Source organism: Onthophagus taurus, chromosome 2, assembly GCF_036711975.1.
Source record: "Onthophagus taurus isolate NC chromosome 2, IU_Otau_3.0, whole genome shotgun sequence".
NCBI classification, from domain to species: domain Eukaryota; kingdom Metazoa; phylum Arthropoda; class Insecta; order Coleoptera; family Scarabaeidae; genus Onthophagus; species Onthophagus taurus.
This window is the reverse complement of record NC_091967.1, coordinates 5235557-5257035: the sequence shown is the minus strand read 5'-3', so window position 1 is coordinate 5257035 and position 21479 is coordinate 5235557. Positions and strand designations below refer to the sequence as shown.

The 21479-nt window shown below is 30.7% G+C and overlaps 3 protein-coding genes across 8 annotated transcripts; 1 reads left to right on the top strand and 2 right to left on the bottom strand.

Annotated features, from left to right (window-relative positions):
* Positions 1 to 1362: 1362 nt before the first annotated feature.
* Positions 1363 to 6554, bottom strand: LOC111427243 (Centaurin beta 1A). Its single transcript, XM_023062271.2, has 10 exons — positions 6180 to 6554; positions 6003 to 6119; positions 5545 to 5947; positions 5386 to 5481; positions 3076 to 3284; positions 2436 to 3017; positions 2091 to 2383; positions 1861 to 2024; positions 1580 to 1800; positions 1363 to 1529 (listed from the first exon to the last, which is right to left on the bottom strand). Exons 1-10 carry the CDS (start codon positions 6230 to 6232, stop codon positions 1382 to 1384), a joined length of 2286 nt encoding a protein of 761 aa, XP_022918039.1. The 5' UTR covers positions 6233 to 6554; the 3' UTR covers positions 1363 to 1381.
* Positions 6555 to 10403: 3849 nt separating this feature from the next.
* On the top strand, positions 10404 to 14930 carry LOC111427265 (UDP-glucose 6-dehydrogenase sgl). Of its 6 annotated transcripts, none has more exons than XM_071193959.1 (9): positions 10404 to 10589; positions 10773 to 11021; positions 11072 to 11209; positions 11319 to 11514; positions 11569 to 11735; positions 11932 to 12081; positions 12171 to 12467; positions 13913 to 14068; positions 14274 to 14930. In XM_071193959.1, exons 2-9 carry the CDS (start codon positions 10863 to 10865, stop codon positions 14448 to 14450), a joined length of 1440 nt encoding a protein of 479 aa, XP_071050060.1. In that variant the 5' UTR covers positions 10404 to 10589; positions 10773 to 10862; the 3' UTR covers positions 14451 to 14930. The 6 variants fall into 6 exon arrangements, with proteins under 6 accessions (XP_071050060.1, XP_071050059.1, XP_071050058.1 ...); XM_071193958.1 differs by having other exon boundaries at positions 10770 to 11021; XM_071193957.1 differs by having other exon boundaries at positions 10746 to 11021.
* A 2091-nt stretch (positions 14931 to 17021) lies between these two features.
* On the bottom strand, positions 17022 to 19528 carry LOC111427461 (small ribosomal subunit protein eS6-like). Its single transcript, XM_023062617.2, has 2 exons — positions 19356 to 19528; positions 17022 to 18420 (listed from the first exon to the last, which is right to left on the bottom strand). The coding sequence occupies exon 2, from the start codon at positions 18412 to 18414 to the stop codon at positions 17674 to 17676; it is 741 nt and encodes a 246-aa protein (XP_022918385.1). The 5' UTR covers positions 18415 to 18420; positions 19356 to 19528; the 3' UTR covers positions 17022 to 17673.
* Between the last annotated feature and the right edge of the window lie 1951 nt (positions 19529 to 21479).

Sequence of the window (21479 nt, the reverse complement as noted above, 5' to 3'; positions counted from 1 at the left end):
ATACATAAATTATGCTTAAAAGCCAAATTCTTTTTGTACTTCTAAAGCAAGGGCGTACTTTACGGAATGAAAAGCACAGACTTGTTCTAACCATAGGTTCTAACGCGGCTTGTGTATGTACATACTGGATATTTGGAAGTACTTAAACTGTCTTAAAAGTAGTTAATTACGTAAAAGAAATTAAAATAAACAAAAATAGTGAGGAGTTAACTACTTTTTGCGAATATTTTATGCCAGCCTAAAATCATCGGGTATAACTACTACTAGAATAAAAGTAGTTGATTACGTAGTCAACTACTTTTGTAGTTAACTACTGCCCAGCTCTGTTATTCAGATAGTGCTAGTGTAAAACTAGAACTAACACTAGATCAAGAACTAGAAACTTTCGGGTTTAGCCGCACGTCTCTCAAGACGGCTAAACCCGAATGATTCTAGTTGTAGGTCTAGTGTTGGTTCTAGTTTCACACTAGTACTAGCTTAATAACTATTAAAACTGTTAAGTGTTAGTTCTAGTTTTAATAGTTATTCAGCTAGTACTAGTGTGAAACTAGAACCAACACTAGACCGAGAACTAGAAACTTTTGGGATTAGCCGCACGTATATCAACACTTTTTGTGTTGACGTTATGGTTTTTCTAATTAGTATAATAGTTTAATATATTTACTCTTAGACGGTGACTATTTAAATTTAATTGATATGTATTGGTAAATAAGTACGATAGATAATTCTAGCACTGCTCTATTTCAATAAAAAGAAAGGTACTTTAATATTATTTTTATTTATTTTATAGTATATCAAAATTTCGACACACATGGGTTGATAGCTACTATTTTACACTCTTAATGGACAAAATGCTTAATTTACTCTATTCGGGAGATCACTTGAGGCCGAGGCGCTACAGCTAATACCATATCAACAAAAGATTTGTATGAAACATCTAATTAGCCGAGGCGGCCTCTTTGTTATGTTAAAGTCCATGATAATCTCGGGCTTCTGATGTACTAAAATACTATATTTTATCAAAATACTCTATAATTGATGTGATCATGTAGGTCACGTAGGACTCAAACAACATGGAATTGAGTTTATAACACAAAACTTGCTCAGATCTTTTGAACTCCAGTGTGAGAAGGTTAAAAACGACGTGATTAAAAAAACTACTAAAAAGAATTGTCTTTTTAAATTTTAATTATACATAGATTAAATATATAAATATACATACTGTAAAAACATAAAATGGTTTAGATTCAATTAATATACAAAGGCACATCTTTTAAAAAAAGAGTATTTTGGTAACAAATAACATTAAAAAGACATTTGTTAAAAGAGATTTAAAGCACAATTATTAAAAAAAAAAAAGAATAATATTTCACTTATTTCTCTATTCAGAATTTTTAGTTCGTTGTAACCGCTCTGGGTGACTACAAGCCATTTGGGAGAAATCTCTAACAACGTCGTTAAAAGTATCATCACCACAAACACCCATATCAGATCCTTTCATTTCTTCATTAAGTCGACCTAATCTTAATCTAAAAAATTTTTAATAAAATGAAATTCTTATCAAATTAAGATTTCTTACAAAGTCACGATATCGGCGTCCTTTTTTTGTTCGGCTATCATTAATGGCAAAAGTCCCTCGTTATCATTTAAATGCTGATCCGCCCTGTGTTTCAATAAGAGACAAACTTGAGCGGTATGACCACCTTGAGTTGCTAAATGTAAAGGAGTTTGACCTCGATCATCTTGTAAATCAATTTTTGCACCATTCAATAACAAATATGCACAAGACATTACTGAACCCTAAAATTATTAAAACATTTTTATCTGTTCTTATTGTATTATTTGTTATTAGATAAATACACTGAGTACTGCTTCATGAATAGCACTTCTATTATGATCATCCTCATTTTTCCATTGTTGATTCGCCCCCAAAGCTAAAGCCTCGCACATAACTGGTAAATTATGAGCTAAAGCGGCTTTATATAGAAGTCGATCTGGATGTAATTTGCTTATATCTTCTTCATCTAAAACGATTTTATTAAAAAATTTTAAAAATAATAATTTTTATGCATTATTATATATGTATTAACCTGGTGTATCATTATCTTCACCACCTGTAGAGTCTTGATCACTACTAATATCAAACGTTTCATTAATAGGTTTATCTAGATCGTTTCCAAACATTAACACACTATCGCGTTGTTGTTTTGACACAACATTTTTTCTTGAGTTATCGCAACTTCTTGGTCTTCTTCGCAATCTCCGCACACTCCATTTTCTTATATTCATTAAATTTCTTGAAGCCCTCTCCGTGATATCTGGGAGTTTGTACACAAATTTGCGTTCAACATATTTAGATTTAATCCAATTTTCTCGTATTGAACTAAACAAAAAAATTAAAAATCTTTTACATTCAATTTATTCAATAGACGTACTTTGTACACATTGGTGTTGCCCTGATGTAATTTTCGGGAACATTCGCCTCGTAAACTTTATTAACGACAGTATTTCCCAATTCGGCCATAACTTTAATACATTCCGGTTCCCAATCATCTAAAGTTAACGATCTAACTTTGCTATAATGCACCCCAAGACTTCGATGAACACCCGAACATTCTATACACAACGTAACTCCTAAATTAATACTTGCCCAACTCGGATTGGATTCGCCGCAATCGCAACATTTATCATTTCCGGGTATTCGAAGCAATTGTTCCCAAATTCTACCTTTTTTTCGTTTCTTTTCGTTGGCGATTTTATTAAAAGCCGTTTCGAGGGGTTTATTAGTGTCGGTATCGGACGATATTGGATGATTTTGAAATGCAACCCCAACAGCTCTTTGTACAGCTAAGATCCAAGCGGTTAACATCTCCTCTGAATCTGCTTGTAACATGTGACATTTTAACGGGGATACGACTTCGAAACAGAATCTTCTTTCTGTATCTACTACTGGTTTTACGGTGCATAAACGAAGATCTTCTTCCATTACTGTGTAATTATCATCCCCAGATCGTTTTCTGCATTGATTTTTTTATTTAATTAGTATGACTCAACAGATTTTTTTTTGATATTTACCTATAAACTAATTGGTTATCTCTAAGGCAAAACCAACGTCTATTCCACGTTTTAAATGCGTTTGAAGTTCTCTTAAAGAGGTATCCTTCTAAAATCGGACCTCCTTTACTTTTAGCTAAATTCGGAATTATTTCTTTATTTGTAACGAAACTATGCCTATTTTCTAATTTCTTTTCGATCGTTATTGTTTCTTCTTGCATTGTTGCTACCTATTTTAATTGAAATAAAAGTTAAGGGGATATTTTTTCGAGTGACATTTCTTATGGTAAATATCATTTTATCGATAGTTAAAACTTTAAACACGTTTTTCTCAAAACGGTATTTTTTAAATTTGTTGCAATTCTAACTCAAAGACAATCATCAAATTTAAATTTTAACAGAGTGCTATAATAGTATATTAAAAAACTAGTTTTGGAAGACACGCTTGAAATGCACAAATTCAAGTTCAAAAACGAGTGGCGAAGCCACGAGGTTTTTAATGAATGAGTGCTTTAAGTCTTATGAAATGTGTTTTTTATGCTATTTATGGAATTCGCGTTTTTATCCTTTTTTTAACAAAAATAAAATAAATTTTGACAATGTAGGGAGATAAGTATGTAGCAGTTGGTAACACCGTGACATTTGAAAATAGAAATTTGAACTGGAAATTAGAAAATGTCAAAACACAAAATGTATTCACCTGAAAAAAATTTTTCATGTTTCTATTAAAACACTACTTTCTCAATTTATTAATAATTTTCAATTTTACTAGATATAAATTCCAATGCAAATTGTCACATTGACAACTAGAACAATTTGAACTGGTTCCATAAAATGTTACTAAAATCTCATTACAGCACCCTTTTGAGTACCGTCACGAATTATAAAATAGTATATTATTATATGAGGGCTATTATTCACTAAGCTTAAGTTTATGTCACGAGCGTAGCAAGTTTTTAAATAAATTTTTGAATAAAGTTTAAACGTCAATGTGACACAAATTCAATGTCACTAACTGTAACCAACTTCACAACAATTATTTGTCAAAATTAAATGTCAGTTTTTTTACGTCGTTTTTTTACGAAAATTAATTTATTTATGCTTAAATCATACGAAATAAGAAATTTGTTTGTTTTTTTAATATCAAACCTTTAGAAACTCCTAAAAAATTGAATTAAATTGACGTTTTTTGAAGTTTTAACGTTTCAAATAATTATTATTAGCCTGTCAAGTGAATACGTCCAGAATCAAAGAATTTGATACTATTAATTGTTAATTTATTTTTATGAACAAATTATAAACACAAAATAATCAACCTTTAATTGTTTTATTATTTCATTTTATGTTTAAATGCAAATTTATAATAGTACATTTGTTCAATATGTGAGGTTAAGTCGATGTGACGTTAAGATTTTGACATAACATTAAATGAATTCTAAATGTCATTATAATGAATTTGGTCGTTTTATTAATATATAAACTTTAGAATCCAGCGAAATTCGTTTGTCATTTCGCTATCTTGTATCAAAAATAACTATTTTCATATGATTTAAGCATAAATTAATTAATTTTCGTAAAAAAAAACATGACGTTTCATAAACTTGACATTTAATTTTGACAAATTGTTGTGAAGTTGGTTACAGTTGGTAACATTGAATTTGTGTCACGTTGACGTTTAACCTTTATTCAAAAATTTATTTAACGAAATAAATTTATAGAATCAATCCCAATAGTAGTCGTGGACAAAGTACATGATCTAAGATATTTTTGATTGGATAAACACTATCGATTTGACATAAAAAAAACGGCGATTTTTTAGACAAAAATTAAATTTTTTTTCAAAACTCCGCCATTTTGTAAAATTTCAATATTTCTCTAAAATCCTAACTACAATATCTTCTAGTTTAACATCGATATTTGTTTTTTCATTTTAGGTACTGAATTGACTGTTATCACTGCAGCTGTGGAGGAACCTTTTTCCCAAAACACTCAGTTTTGGGACATAGCGCATAAATCGCTCAAATGTTACTATTTTTCTATGAAAAAATTATTGTAAATGATGATAAATACTATGATAAATACTTAAAAACACTGGTATAGTCCCTTAATTAATGATTTACAAAAACGTTGACAACTGACCAATGAGCAGAATTGCAAAAGCAAAGCTGCAATGAGAGCAGTATAAGATTTTATAAGGCATCATAGATGTAAAAGACAAACTGGCATGATATGTACAACTTGTCCTTAACATGATTTACTGTTTAAATCCCAGTACTTGCATAGTTATAAATAAACCTAGAAAAAAAAACAAGAAATTCCTTAATTAATTACCTCTTCAGCTAATTTCTTTAAGAAAGGTTCTAAATCTTCACACAAATCCGATCCTTGATGATAATAAGTAGTACAAGCATGCATATAACTCAATAGCTAAAAAAATCAAATCAAAAACACTCAAAATCAAAAAGCAAATGAAAATTTTTTGCAACTTACAGTACTTAATACTTCATGTCGTTTACGATTTTGTAAAATTTCTATACTGTACACGTAATCCATAGCCTGATGACCAAAACATGACCGCGTTGCAACCAGAAGATTACCAATCTCTTCAATTTCTGGCGATTTATTTCGAGCTGTTTGAGAGTTACGAACCAACACCGTATCTAAATCTTGAGATATCTTTTCAAAGTGTTGTTTACAATCGCGTACATGTTTGATATCGCTTTTACAAAATGATGTTAAGTTGCGCAAAATTGTTCGTGAAGCTTGATCCAATAAGATTGTATGGAATTTGTTCATTTCCTGCAAATTATGTATTAATTTGCTAAGCGAAGACAACACCAAGGTGTCTTCTTTAAAGTGAGCACTAAGATCCCATAACCCGTTAGCGAATAAACTAAAAAGATTCGTTAATTAATTTGGTATTAAATAAAATGATTAAAAATTAAAACCTTTGTTGTGCAACATAAGCTTTACCAGAATCAACAACATTCCCACATAACTTAATTATCTTATCTAATTTTTGTTCTAATTGATCCACATTAGCCTCTTCCTGTTCCAATATACTTCTAAAACCCGAAAACACCCAATTTAATTAAATCAAGCAAAAATGTATAGAAAAAACCGACCTAAATTTGGGCGAATCACGAAGACACTCATTCAAATCAATATTTAAACGCATCGTTATCGTTTTTTTTACAATTCACGGTTGCAAACTTATGATTTGTGTCTTAACATGCGGAAGTATTCATTCTTGAGTCACCATAAACGTTCAAATAAAAGGAATTTATGTTTATTTTAACGAAACGAAAGCACACGTCACTTCTCTGTAAACATAACCTAATCAGAAAAAAACGTTTCTGGTCATAGACCTTTTAACCATCTATAAAGTGGTTTGAAAAATTAATAGAAAGGAAATGTAATAATCAAAATTATTAATTAATTGTTTTTGTTATAATTATTAATTATTGAGAGTTTATCTTATTTTGGAAATTGTAAAAAAATTGTTTGGAAATTAACTAAATTAAATTGTGGTTAGTTATGAGCATATTATGGAGAATATAACAATATCTATAACATCTTTTATTTTAAATTCGATTATAATAAAATACTTATATAATCTTTAATTTGCTCAATTTGTAATGAGAATTCTATTTTAATTGAAATAATTGTTTGTAATAAATTATTTTAAAATGTTATAACCAAAATAATTTGTTATCAATATATAGGCAACCCAAATAACAGATTTTGACAGCTAATTTGACAATTACTATGTAATTAAGAATTAAACTCCAATTATGTTATTGAAATCATTTATTTGTATTTAAACATAGCACTATTTTAATATTCACAATTTTTTTTCAGCACCCGATTTTCACAGAGTTTCTGCTAGTTTAGTCATCTAACCAATTACTTGACAAATCAATAATGTAATAAATCAAAAGGAGAAAGAATCCAAAAATTATTATTCCAGAAATATTAATTGCTGTTAATAAAAATTCATCCGTACATTCCCAGCTTTGAATATCTTTGAAAGTTTTGGAAGTTTTATTTGTAACATAAGATATCATTATCTTTAATGTTAATTTTTTGAATGACATAAAATTTCTATAATTAATAAGATAGGTTAGGTTCCTTTTTATGTTACAAACTTAAAAAAAGAAAAACATTATCTTTAAACAATATCTTTTTAAGAGTAACATGCTTTTTTTCTAATCTCAACACATCAAACAAAAAAAATTACTTAAAATCTAAACGCAAAAAAAACCGTTAAAACCTTATTATATCTATATAATTTCTTTGTCATTGTTAGATCAAACAATGATAATAATAAGCTCTGATAAACTCGCTAATCTACTAATACTAATAAAAACGCGGAAACAATAGGTTATATTATGCACCTTACTCAAATAATTCAAAAGAATGCTAAAAAATTACCAGAGCATATCTTTTAAAAACGTATATATGTAAAAATCCTGTCCAAAACTTAACTCGTTTAATTCGAAATGTCTTGCGGTAAATACGAACATTGTAGTCACGTGACTCAAAATATCGTCCCTGTGCCAATTCAAATCGATTACGGTAAGAAAGATTATTACCATCCAATGACGCCCATTGTCTTCATCGGCATCGTAATCGTAATTAGTGTCATGATTGTTTTGGATCGAATGAGAAGTCCGAGTATTATACAAGCACGAAATGAAGATAACGAAAAATCAAGAATTTTTACGAATTTTATTGCGTCGCAAAAGAAATTTGGGAAATTAATTAATTAACTTGAACGATTTAAAAGATTATCGTAGATAAGAATGTCATAATGGCAATTTTGACAGAAGAAATTACAAATTTGTTTAAAGAGATGAGTAAACAGGAAAAATGTTTACTGTGGACTCTTTTTGCCGCTTCTATTCTTTTAATTACTAATAGTATTGCAGCTTATGTGATTTTCAGTATCGATTGGTGTAGTGAAGATTAAACAATAATTATTTGAAACCGACAACAATAACATTTTTGTATTAATTAAGTTAAAATAAATGCAATTATAATCTTAATTTGATTTTTTTTTAATTTATTAGAAATTAAATAAAATATATTTACTTTCTTAGCTTTATTAATATTTAAAATAAAATTAAATACTTCAATTTGATTATAACCTAACTTTCAACGGGAAACTAAGTTGGAAAGAACAAGTCAATACAATAGTTAAGCCTTGTAAAGGGGGTATTAACTTAATTAAATCCTCGGCCAACTCGAAATGGGATCCTATAACATTAAGTACTCTATAATAGAGCAATAGTCAGATCCAGAATTGAATATGGTTTATGGATACTAATGCCTATTCCTAAAATTATGATGAATAAACTTCAGGTAACGTGCTATGAAGCCTATAGAGCTATACTGGGTGCCCTGATATCTTCTCCAACAAATGCTTTAACGATTGAAGCACGTGAAACATCAAGAAGTGAAACTATCATATATCAGAATATGTTTGAAAAAAATTTAAAAATTGTTTATTAAGAAAATTTAACTAATAACATGAATCTAGATATCCGAAATCGTCAAGTACCTCGAATTCCGAACGCTAGATATAGAACTAGAAACAGTCGGGTTTAGCCGTCTTTAGACACGTGCGGCTAAACCCGAATTTTTCTAGTTCTAGGTTCTAGTGTTAGTTCTAGTTTTAGTGCAATAAAAAATTTAAACAACATAGTGATATCTAGCAACATCAGGTTTGGACTCATTTTAATGGTTTTTTTAATAAAGAATACATCATAAAAGAACACTATGAAGTTGTCCATTTGTCTATTATATGATAACTAACTTCAGATTTAAAATGTCAACCTCAATTTTGACATATTTGTAATCTTCATTAAAAATCCTTTAAAATAAGTACAAACACGACATACTTATCTTCAATATTAATGAAGTTATAGTCAACTTCCGGTTAGAAATGTCAACGTCAATTTTGACATATTTATAATTGTGAAAAATCCTTTAAAATGAGCCCAAACATGATACGTTTAATTCCAATAGTAGTCGAGATATAAGCAACCTGCGGTTTCAAATGTCAATGTCATTTTGACAAATTAGTAATTTTTATAAAATGTATTAAAATTTATCACAAAAACAAAAATACAATAAAAAAAAATAAAAATTAAGGTTGGTATTAATATATAATAATTAAATTGCTATCTTCATTGTTGCTAACTTCGGGTTTAACGTTTTTTTATTCAAACTTTTTTGAGATAAGTGCGTCATGTTTGGACTCATTTTAAAGGTTTTTTTAATAAAGAATACATCATGAAAGAACACCATGAAGTTGTCCATTTGTCTATTATATGATAACTGACTTCAGGTTTAAAATGTCAACCTCAATTTTGACATATTTGTAATCTTCATTAAAAATCCTTTAAAATGAGTACAAACACGACATATTTATCTTCAATTTTAATGAAGTTATGGTCAATTTTCGGTTACAAATGTCAACTATTCGTAGAGGTTTGAAATTTTGGTAGCATGGGTTGTTCATTCGGAACTTTCGATTTTAAATATTTTCAAAATGGTTGCCACTTCCGGTCTACCGGAAGTAAACCATAACTTCGTTATTTTAAATGGAATGCTATAGTTTTTATTACACCGTTTAATCGTAAGTAGAATAATAGGTTGACTTTGATAAAAGTTATTGATACCTAGCGTCTAGTGTTAGTTCTAGTTTTAATTGTTATTTAACCCTAAATTCTTGTACATTTTAATTGATCGAAAAACATTTTTTTTTGATTTAGTCTACTTACCTTGCTTATCATTTTATCCATTTACCCATTTTGAATTAAATACAACCTTTAAATCCAATTAATTATGTATTTTTCATTAAAAAAACTTAAATTCAACGTCAATTTTGACAAGCAACTGCAATATTTGGATCTTAATCACCATGGTAACCGAGTCAAGTTGGATAACCTTAAAATAATAAAATTTTAGAATCGATTTTTTTATCAATTCTAACCTAATTTTTGTTAATTTTTAAACAAATCGAATTTTTTACGATTATCTCGCATTTTTTTTAATATACATACATAGCTGGAGCATGATATGAACGAAGATTTCCAACTCTAAAACCGAATCGGATGACAATCAATCATCAAATTAATAACCTAACTTTTTTGAAATGTAATTTCATCAAAAAACTAAAAATATTTTAAAAATAGTCCTTGCACTAATTAGAAACTCAAAATAAACTTATATAAACCAAATATTTATTCTACAAGGAATGAGGGTAATCCTATGGCCTTCAATACTATATTTAAAAAGAAAACTTCACAAATCTTTAAGTATTCAATACCAAGGCTTGGTTACGACGTCTTCGGAAAGACGTCAATGACACCATTGTGATGATATAAAAACATGAGGCAAGGTCCTTTACCCATCGTTTCCACCGTAGTGGTTCAAGGATAATAAAAAATAAATATTTAAAATCTTTAGTTATTTCAATCGAAAAAGTTTAACTTTTTTACTATACCAATAAATATTAAAATACAAAGGTGAGTAATTACTTTTATTAATTATTTTATGGTTCATACAAAGGCGTAAATTTGTAGCTTTTGTACTCAAATCTTCCTTATCTTTTACGTCTTTACACAGGATGTATTTTTTCCACGCGTTTTAATCACCCAACTTCCAATTTCTAGTATCAGTAGATTCAGTACAATTCAGTAATTCAGTAGGTGTTTGGAGGCGGTTCGAGCATAACCTCAAAATTGATCGGCATTTTAACTTTTTATTAATTCGACTAAATAAAAAATACTCTTTTAAAAATGGTGGTAAAAAATATTTGTTGTTTGGGTGCCGGATACGTTGGGGGGCCAACATGCAGTGTTATCGCTTGGAAATGTCCCGAAATTAAGGTTACGGTTGTTGATTTAAGCAAAGAAAGAATCGCACAATGGAATAGCGAAAAATTACCCATTTATGAGGTAAAATAAGAGAATTAAGTTAATTTTGAATAAAAATTAATTATTTTTAGCCTGGACTTGATGATGTTGTTAAAGCTTGTAGAGGAAAGAATTTATTTTTCTCCAATGATATTAAAACAGCTATTTTAGATGCAGATTTAATTTTTATTTCTGTGAATACACCAACTAAAACGTTTGGAAATGGGAAGGTAATTAAATTCTATTTATAGTTAGTTGATTCAACAAATTAGCTTCTATTTTTTTTATATCCTGTTTCAATAACAATTTTTTTTATAAATAATTCTGTTTTAATTTTAGGGAAGAGCCCCAGATTTAAAATATGTTGAAGGGGCTGCTCGAATGATTGCAGATATTGCACAAAGCAATAAAATAGTTGTTGAGAAAAGTACAGTTCCGGTACGAGCTGCTGAAAGTATTTTAAACATTTTGAGTGCTAATCAACGTCCGGGTGTTTCTTATCAAATCCTTTCTAATCCAGAGTTTTTAGCAGAAGGTAATTTTTTATTAAAAATACAATAAGGATATTTTATTTGAAATTTTTGTGAAGGTACTGCTATTGATGATTTATTACACGCCGATCGAGTGCTTATTGGAGGGGAAGATAGCCCCGAAGGAAGAGCTGCTATTGAAGAACTTTGCTCTGTTTATGAACATTGGATTCCGCGAAAAAATATTTTAACTACAAATACTTGGTCTTCAGAATTATCAAAATTGGTAAAATTATTTGTTTTTAACCAAAAAATCCCAAAAATGATAGATAAACTTGATAGAAATCACTTTCTAATAAAGATAAAACATTTTTTTTTAGATTAAATTATTGTTTTAAAACATTTAATCCCAAAATTTAATTGAAAACTTTAATCTAGAAAAACAATATAGAAATAAATCATATCTTTTTTTTTGCTTTTAGGCTGCAAATGCAATGTTAGCTCAAAGAATATCCAGCATAAATTCGTTATCGGCTGTTTGTGAATCAACAGGAGCTGATGTATCAGAAGTAGCAAGAGCGGTTGGGTTAGATTCAAGAATTGGATCGAAATTTCTTCAAGCCTCAATTGGTAAGTTTATAAAAAAAGCTTATTTGTAATGATAAAGCAAACATAAGATAGAACATAAAAATAATAAATTTATTGCCATTAACTTATTGGTTTTGGTGGGAGCTGTTTCCAAAAGGACATTTTAAACTTGATCTACATTTGCGAGAGTTTAAATTTACTTGAAGTGGCCGCATATTGGCAACAGGTTATCGATATGAATGAGTATCAAAAATCCCGATTTACAGCGAAAGTGATTGAGTCACTTTTTAATACTGTTAGTGGAAAACAAGTCGCTTTATTGGGGTTTGCTTTTAAGAAAAATACAGGGGATACTAGAGAAAGTCCTGCTATTCATGTTGCTAAAACTTTATTGGATGAAGGAGCTTCTATTAATATTTATGACCCAAAAGTAAGTAATTATAATTAATAATTAGTATACAGCGTTTTTTGTAAGTCGTGGAATAATTTTAATCACCAAAAAAAATTGAACGCATGTGGCGCCATCTGTTGGGGGAAATTTTTGAATTATTCAGCTAAGAACCGAACCATTAGAATACAGGTTGGATTGGGTTTATATATAAAAGTTCCAACCACAGAATAACTGTTTGGAATTAACGTTAACAATTAACGTTCCAATATATATATTCCAATATATATATTATATATGCAATTTTCCATTAGTGTTAAAATAAAATAAACTAAGTGGTGACATTTCAAATGACATTTTTTGGCGATTTATCTTAGCAACGAAATTGTTTGGAGTCAGTATAAGCTCCGCCCACCTCTGTGACGTCAGACTTAGGCAGTCTATTACACCTGTCAAATAATGGCGCCACATTTGAATATCAGTGCATCATATGACATGTGAGATTGCATCTGACGAACTTCCAACCAGTTATAACGTTAGCTGAAACAAAGCTATAATATCAATTTAATCTAATTATTTAATCATACCATTATTACTTTATTATGCTCTTACCGAAAAATCACTTTAAAATGACATTTTCATCTGTCATTCTGAACAAACTTCAATTTTTAAAATTCTTAGCGGCAAATTTAAAAGTATAACACGAATTGGAATCTATACTTTTTAAATTAAAAGAGTAATACTGGTAATAATTGTTATTGCTGTCTCTCATCGTTCCCACTATTAATAATAAAATTGTTAGTTTAATTAAATTATTTCACTATAGACGCTAATGCCATCTTACGGTGATAATACTATCAAAGATCCCTAGGACTGTCTTAGATTGTGTTACAACTTCAGATTAATTTTACGTATCTAACTTCATACTACTACTTATTCCTACTTTGATATAAAGATGTGGCGATGTTCAAACCCTAATTAAAGTCCCTAAATTTACAAAGTACCGCGGTTTTTAAAACTATGTCGTTCTATTGATAACATTACGCCAAATCTCCTTTCTTTTTTTCTCGTGGTACTCTGAAGAGTCGAAAGTCCTTCTTACTGCCATTTTTGCAACTCCAAAGGTAACAAGACGGCAATATTTTTGTACATAAGTGGTGAGATGCAATGACAAGCTGTCAAACCGCCATTTTGGCTCAAAAACAGGCTTCATGAACCGCGGTACTTTGTAAATCTAGGGACTTTAACCCTAATTAACAATAGAAAATGTATATTTAAGAAAATGTTTAATCCAAAAGTAAAACCAAATTTTGAGGTTTTTGACAATTTTCGGAACTATGAAGGCCCATGTCTTAGCCATTTATGGATTTAGATCAAAAAATTTTTCAAAATCATTTTCACTCTTGTATTTGTGATTAAAATTATGCCACGACTTACAGAAACACCTGTATAGAGATTTTGCTGAAATAATTTTATTGTCTTTTAAGGTTGAAAAGTCTCAAATTATTGATGATTTAACTAACCCAAGTATTTGTGAGTTCCCAGAACAAGTTAAAAGTCGCGTGAAAATATTTGAAGATGCTTATAGTGCTACAGCTGGAACTCATGCTATAGTTTTATGTACAGAATGGGATGAATTTATTGTAAGTGGTACAACAAATCTATAAATTGTTTAAGTTTCTAGTTTTCAGTCTAGTGTTAGTTCTAGTTTTACACTAGCACTATCACTAGAACTAAGACAAGACCTAGAACTAGAATCATTCGTGTTTAGCCGTCTTGAGAGACGTGTGGCTAAACCCTAAAGTGTTAATGCTAGTTTAATTTATAAATTTTTTATTATTATTTCAGACTTATGATTATAACCGCATTTACAAAGGTATGATGAAACCTGCTTTTATATTTGATGGTCGAAAAATATTAAACCATGAAGAATTGATTGAGATTGGATTTCATGTCCAGACTATTGGCAAAAAACTATCTAGGCCGAGATCTCCACGTTGTTGGAGCAGTAAACCGAATATATAAGTTTTTTTTTCTGAAAGTATTATTTTAAATGTCTAGAAAAAAACACGAAGATTTTTGATGTAATTAAATATAATGTTTGACAAAAAAATGTATATCCTTGTACAAGTAAATTTAAATTTCAATAATGGTTAAAAACCATATCAATTTGAGGTTTTAAATCTTTAATGAAAAGTTATATTCTGAATGTTAGAAAAATTATTATCTTAACTGGTTTATTAAAGAGTCTCATATCATCTTAAAATTACACACCCCAATTTTATAATCGATACTTTTCTTGATTTACATTTTTATCTTTATCTTCAGTATTGGGATTATTACTTGTGATGACATATATTAAGTAATTCTCATATGCCGATTTTATAATAGTTTTATTTTCTTAAATTGATTAATTTTATGATTCCTATATGTTGTAGCCAGTTTTATGTATTAAGTGCAATAATTCATTTAATTCAATTGAAAAATAAAATCACTTTTAAAGTAGCACTGTGTGTTTATTCACGATATTAACTTATTTTAATCATTCCAAGGTTATTTAAAGCATAATAATTTGGATTGAGAATACAGAAGACATACGATGGTTTTAAGCCAAATTTGAACAGTAGAGTAATAATACTTTTACGAAATACAAAAATTAATTCACTGTAACAAAAAAATATAAAAATAAACGAAAACAGTACAAAAAGTCAATCAAGCAAAAATTATAAACAATTTCATGTAGAAGCTTTAACAGTTGATTAGCGGAAATCTAGTTTTTTATTCGAAATGTCTAGAAGAAGAGCCAAACGACTATTGAAATTAGAAAATTAGTGCTTAAACATTCCTAGCAAGAAAAATCGGTATGAGAAATTGCAAAAATTGTAGACAGAAGCCATTCTACAGTGCACGATATAATAAAGCGCCGTAAAAAAAATGGATCCATTTCTTAGCGCAGCAAAGGTGGCTATTATTGCTGAGAATGAACTAGGGAAAAAGCTAGAGCGTCAACCATCAGAAACATGCTCCATAATGCTAAATTACATGGTAGAAAGGCGATCAAAAAATGAGAAGCTGCATTTAAAAAACCTAAGACCAACTGTGACATATGGTAGGGGATCTGTGATGGTGTGGATTATTTTCAGCTGCTGGACCAGTATAATGAACCAAAATGCGTATCTCTCGTATCTGAATTTGAAAGAGGATAATGAAAGAGGAACCAATTGTTTTGATTTGACATTTCCAAGTGTCAAAATTCAAATTGAATTGAATTATTTATTTAAATTAATTATTACTATTGTATTTGAGATACAAAAGTAGCAATGTGTAGCAATAGTTTGTTGCATCAAACAACAACATGAAAGATAGAAAACAATATCACTAATTCAAATTGCTGCCCGTTAGCGGCAAGGCAATATCTTAATTGGGAGACAAACGCTTCTTGAATGTTTTGAATCATATCCGGGCTGATTAATTGAAATTCTTCTCTAATATTTTGCTTCAATCTTCTAGATTACAGGCTTACTAACATAAACTTTAGATTTTAAATAACCCCAAAGAAAATAATCTAAAGGGGTTAAGTCAGGCGATCTTTCATTCATATGTCCGCGTCTGCCAATCCACCGATTGGGAAATGTTTGGTTGAGGTATTCTCGTACAACTAGTGCATAATGAGGAGGCGCGCCATCTTGCTGTAGCCAAATTCTGGGATGTAGTGAATTTGGATCTTCTGCATTTGGAAAAATTGTAACTAAACTTGGAATTAATTCTAATTGAAGAAAATCCAAATACTGTTCATCGCCTATTGCTCCAATAAAGAAATAATAATTCTTTTCTCCACTATTCCAGCCCATACATTGACCTTTTGGAGATACTGTGTATTTGCCTCGGCTTTCCAATGGGGATTTTCAACTGCCCAATAACGGCAGTTTTGCTTATGGACGGTGCCATTTAAACAAAATGTTGCTTCATCAGAGCAACACTTCATCAAGTGTACTTTCTAGGGGTGATATTTTTTTCTTTTAAAAAATCTTGATATTGTGCTTCTATATGTATTTAAATTTGCAGCAATATTGGAGATGTTTGAATGCGGATTTTCCTCTACACTTAACAGGACATCCAATTGACGGTTTTCATTTAAGACCAACGGACGTCCGGTCCGTCCGACCAAGTTCGCGAAATTTACTCTCAATCCGACTTATTAGCAACAAATAACAATGAATAACAACAATTAACACAAGAAACTCCACAATACTACTCAAAATAATCTCATTAACGCACAATAAACTCTTTCAAATCGAATTTTGACACTAGGAAATTTTAAATCAAAACAATTGGTTGCCATGGTTACGCACGGCTACTACAAGACAATATTTTTAAAAAAGTGCTTTTTATTGCAGATAATGTTTAAGATTAACGAAACTTTGATCCGCTATATCTCGCCAAGGAGGCATTTGCGACCCCATGTATCTTAATTTTTCATGTATTATCTACTTTAGAAGTCTGTTAGCGGTTTTTTGAATCACCCTGTAGATGAGAGAAAATTTTGAGATTGGATTATTATGTATATATAACAAAGTTAAAAAAATCAGCTAAATGTACGCTTTCGCAACTTTATTGAACAAATATACCAGCTTTAAAAAACACAAAATCAAACAATAACAAATAATATATTACAAATAAAGGGGCACAAAAATATCTATCTTCTTTGATTTCAAACGTAGAAAAATCGAATTCAAAACGAACGATATGGTTATATTATAATAGTCGAAAGTTTTTCGTTCATTTGTACTGGGATTTTTTTACATATTACAAAAATATACAATATAACAAACATCCGAACATTAATTGGATTATAAATATATAATTTGTTCCATTTATAATTTTCTTTTATAAACAAAACAAAAACATCACAAAAATAATTTCCATCACATCATTACTTTTTTCTTTGGTTTGAGACAAAAAAAAATATATATCTTCAGATTCTAAACGGAGTATTATATTAAAAGTATAAGTGCAGAAAAACGTTTATAGTTGAGTGCCATGTTTTCTACGACACTAAAGAAATGACCATTTACTTCAAAAACAAAAATTATTCAAAAACACGAAAAAAAATGGTGGATTTACCACCATAATAGTCAGTCTATAAATACGGACCCATTTTTGAAACAGACATTTTAAGTACTCGTTTGATTTACTAAGAAGTACTTAAACAAAACAAAATAGGTCCTTGGTTTTAATATAATTTTTTTTAAGCACTGTCCAAACTAGTTTTGCTCTCCTGTAAACTGGCAGATCTACGCCGCTTCAATTCTTGCCTGCGCTGCTTCGACTCCTTATGTCTTTGAGCCAACAACTTCTTATAAACATTCACCTGCTCCTTACGTTTCAAACAACGTTTCTTTTTCAAAGCCAAACGATGACGTTTCTTTTGCAAAGATTCCGGTGTGATTAAACGCTGAACTTTAGGCGCTTTAAACCGCTGTTTTTTACCTTCCTTTTGAGGTAACGGTCTCTTAACAACATATTGACGAACATCATCTTGTTTGGTTAAATTGAAAAGTTTACGAATGTTATTGGCTCGTTTCGGGCCCAAACGTCTCGGTATATTTGAATCGGTCAATCCAGGGATATCTTTTAATCCTTTACGAACAATAACCAACGATAGGACGCTTAAATTTCCATCAACAATACAACCACGAACGGATTTTCTGCGACGTTCGCCATCACGTCGAGTACGAAAACAAGAATGATCATTGGAAAGAAGTAGTCGAACACGACCGTTGGTTAAAACACCTTGTTTCATTGGGAAGCCTTGTTTATCATTGCCACCCGTAATTTTAAAGATGTAACCCTTCCAATCATCACCCAATGGATCTGCTTGTACTTCAGAACCCATGCGCTTATCAAAGAATATTCTTACTTTGTGGTCATCCACAATTTCAAACAGTTTTTGACAACCAGTCGCCGGATAAGATATATTAAACTTCATTTTGTCCTGGAAATTTATATAGTTTTAGGTCTCTATAGTATATTGTGTCTCAAGGGCAGAAAATAAGCATTAGCAACCCGAGCTAATAGATAAGGGCTGCTAATGCATTTCTGCACGTGTGACACACAAATGTTTTTCGCCTCCCATTAAACCAAACAAAATTGCAAAAATATAAAATAAAACTAATTTTATAAATCAATTAATTTTATTAGTATGTAACAGAATTTAACAAAACACTAGGAACAACTTACTCATTGTAGTAATTATTATTAATATTAATTATTTCTTCCGCACAGTTGTGAATAGCAATACTAGAATTTGGTATACCAAATTCCAATACCGCTTCTTCGTTCATTTTGTCGCAGTTTTAATTTCAACTGACGTTTACAGTTTGCAGTTTAAATGTCAATGAAGACTAACTAGATTGTGATGAAAAACTATAAAGTAGGGACGTTCAAAGTTTAGAATCCCAAGGGCCGAAAATCTAACTTTCAGTTATTTTTTTAGGGCCGATATGATTTACTTTCAGGTATGGGAGGCGAAAAAGCTATTTAATTTCTATTTATATATCTTAAACAGTTGCACTATGCAATTTTGAATCAGTTCCAACTACTTTTTACTTATACAGGTGTCCAAAAATACTTTTATAAAACGTTTTATCTAAATTTAATTATTTTTTACGAAAACATACCCGAAATAAAAACCCCTAATAACCCGAATCACTCAATTCAAAACAATATAAACGATAACAATAAGGTTAATTAAAAATAATAACCGTTACAAATCAATAATAGAAACGTAAACGATGCCGTATTTTTTGCAACGCCACACGTAACCGTGGAAACGCAAATTGAGTTTGATGTAAATAAACCGATTGACAGCGAGTGGTTCGTTAAAAACGTCGCGTTTATGATACATATTAGGATTGGAAATGTACTTACTTGGGTTAATTCACGTTTTTAAACGGATGCAGTATCCACTTGACGAGACGACAAAATGAAGTAGGGCCGCTGGAGAGGCCGCCGGTCGAATTACCGGGCATTCTGGGGAGACGATGTGCGCACGCGTCCTGTAGATTAAAACAGGGGAAGGACACTGCGATCGTATTTTGTCCGCTGTATAGTGGTGACATCTATGAATATCAAATCAAAGCAATCGAAAGGGTTGGGGTTTAAAATGTTATTTTAAAGGATTTAATTAAAAAGAAATAATTAAGTTAAAAGGGAGATAATTCAAGATCTTAAACGTATTTTAATTAATAAATTTTTTAATAATTATCAAGTTATTAAAAAAGTAAAAAAAAATTAAAATGTTTAGATCCGGTTTTTGCTTCGATCAGTGAATATGACATTTCGTGAAACTGTCATTCTACGACTAACGGCTTGTTTAACTCGTATAACTTTATTTATTGTAAGAACTTTGCTATAATTAGCACATTCCAACGTGTGTTTCTTTAGATTATATAGATCCTCAAATTTGTTTTTTGGTAATCAACCAACACCGTCTTTATTGAACCAAATACAATCATGCAATGCATTGTTTATTGTTAAGACTAATATGGCATGTGTGCCAATCAAAGAGTAATAGCACATTCTGATTGGAATGAATGTCTTTGTGTTTTCGATTTGTTTCGCAATATTTGAATTCATCTACATATTTTCAAGAATAAATAAATGTAAGATTCTGTTAAGTTTCCTTTTACAGGTAAAACAGAATATGTCAGAGATTCCACACATTTTTTAGAATTAATCAGGGGTATGAAGTTAGACCCCAGGATATCTTGGTAAGTTTCGACGTGGAAAAAGATGACGAGGATGGTCTTCGCCTGAAACTGAAACGGAGGTTTTGCCGAAGGATGTCCCAGGACTGGTGGAGAATTGCCTATCATCGACATATTTTAGCTGGAAAGGAAAATTCTACAAGCAATGCAAGGGATCATCTCTGTCATCTGTGATCGCCAATATCTACATGGAGATGTTTGAAGAGGAAGCGTCCGTGGGCCCCGAAGCTATGGCTCCGTTACGTCGATGACAGTTTCGTAATCTGGCAACACGGAAAAGAGCGACTCTAGGAATTTCTAAACTACCTGAGATGTACTGCAGAAGAAAAGCTATACAAAGACGGATATCCAACGAGCCACTAAACCACGTAAACAGAGGGAAGACTCGGTAAGTACACCAGCCGGTTTTATCTGCCTTCCTTATGTTTCAGGTGTGACGGAGCAAATTGTGAGGTGTCTGAAGAAGAATGATATCGTAGTACGATACGGTACCGTCAGCAAAATACAAACCGCTCCTCCGACGGTCAAAGACAAATTAACCATATTAAAAGGAGCGGGAGCCTAACACGTTTTCCATGAGACGCACGGCTTAACCCTAAAGTTCTTGTGATACTGCTAATGTACAACTAGAACTAACACTAGACCGAAAACTAGAAACATTCGGATTTAGCCGCACGTCTCTCAAGACGGCTAAACCCGCATGATTCTGGTTTTAGGTCTAGCGTTAGTTCTAGTTAGACAAGGTGAAGCAAAAGCCGTCTTAAGAGACACACGGCTAAACCCATATGTTTCTACTTCTAGAGTTATTTCTAATGATAGTGCTAAACCCTGTTATTTGAGCAATCCTTTCTAACTCTTGACTCCGTCTTGATTCCGTATTATTTCTACTCTTCTTCACCAGAACCTCTCCTACTCTCTTTTTCGTACAGGTTTTAAATTCGTGCTCGCACAATTCTTCCTTGTTTGCTTCTCCAATAATTTGTAGCAACTGCCAAGATATTAGAACTCATTAGGGCTTGAATCTCATGGAACATTAGGCTTCCCAATTTCTTGCCTATCTAGTTGGTAATGTTCTAAATTATTTTCTACAACAACTCTTATAATTATTGTAGTTTTTTTGCTAGAAGTTGATAGTTGCATTTTGAATTTTGGAGATAACTTCAATCCATAATACTAATAATGAAAGGCACTGTTGCTATACTTTTGGACATTTTTATGCAATACAATACATATTATTAAGTCATTCAGGTAAATTATGATAACAGGAAAAGTAAATGTAACAAAA

Bases quoted from the DNA above. Each gene is read 5' to 3' on its own strand.
- LOC111427243 (XM_023062271.2), bottom strand. From the start codon at position 6,232: ATGCGTTTAAATATTGATTTGAATGAGTGTCTTCGTGATTCGCCCAAA. The intron at 5,948-6,002 runs GTTTTAATTTTT...GAATCTTTTTAG, and splicing joins GCTTATGTTGCACAACAAAG to TTTATTCGCTAACGGGTTAT. The intron at 1,530-1,579 runs GTAAGAAATCTT...AAAATTTTTTAG, and splicing joins GACGCCGATATCGTGACTTT to ATTAAGATTAGGTCGACTTA.
- LOC111427265 (XM_071193959.1), top strand. From the start codon at position 10,863: ATGGTGGTAAAAAATATTTGTTGTTTGGGTGCCGGATACGTTGGGGGG. The intron at 11,736-11,931 runs GTAAAATTATTT...TTTTGCTTTTAG, and splicing joins CTTCAGAATTATCAAAATTG to GCTGCAAATGCAATGTTAGC. The intron at 12,082-12,170 runs AAGTTTATAAAA...TAACTTATTGGT, and splicing joins TTCTTCAAGCCTCAATTGGT to TTTGGTGGGAGCTGTTTCCA.
- LOC111427461 (XM_023062617.2), bottom strand. From the start codon at position 18,414: ATGAAGTTTAATATATCTTATCCGGCGACTGGTTGTCAAAAACTGTTT.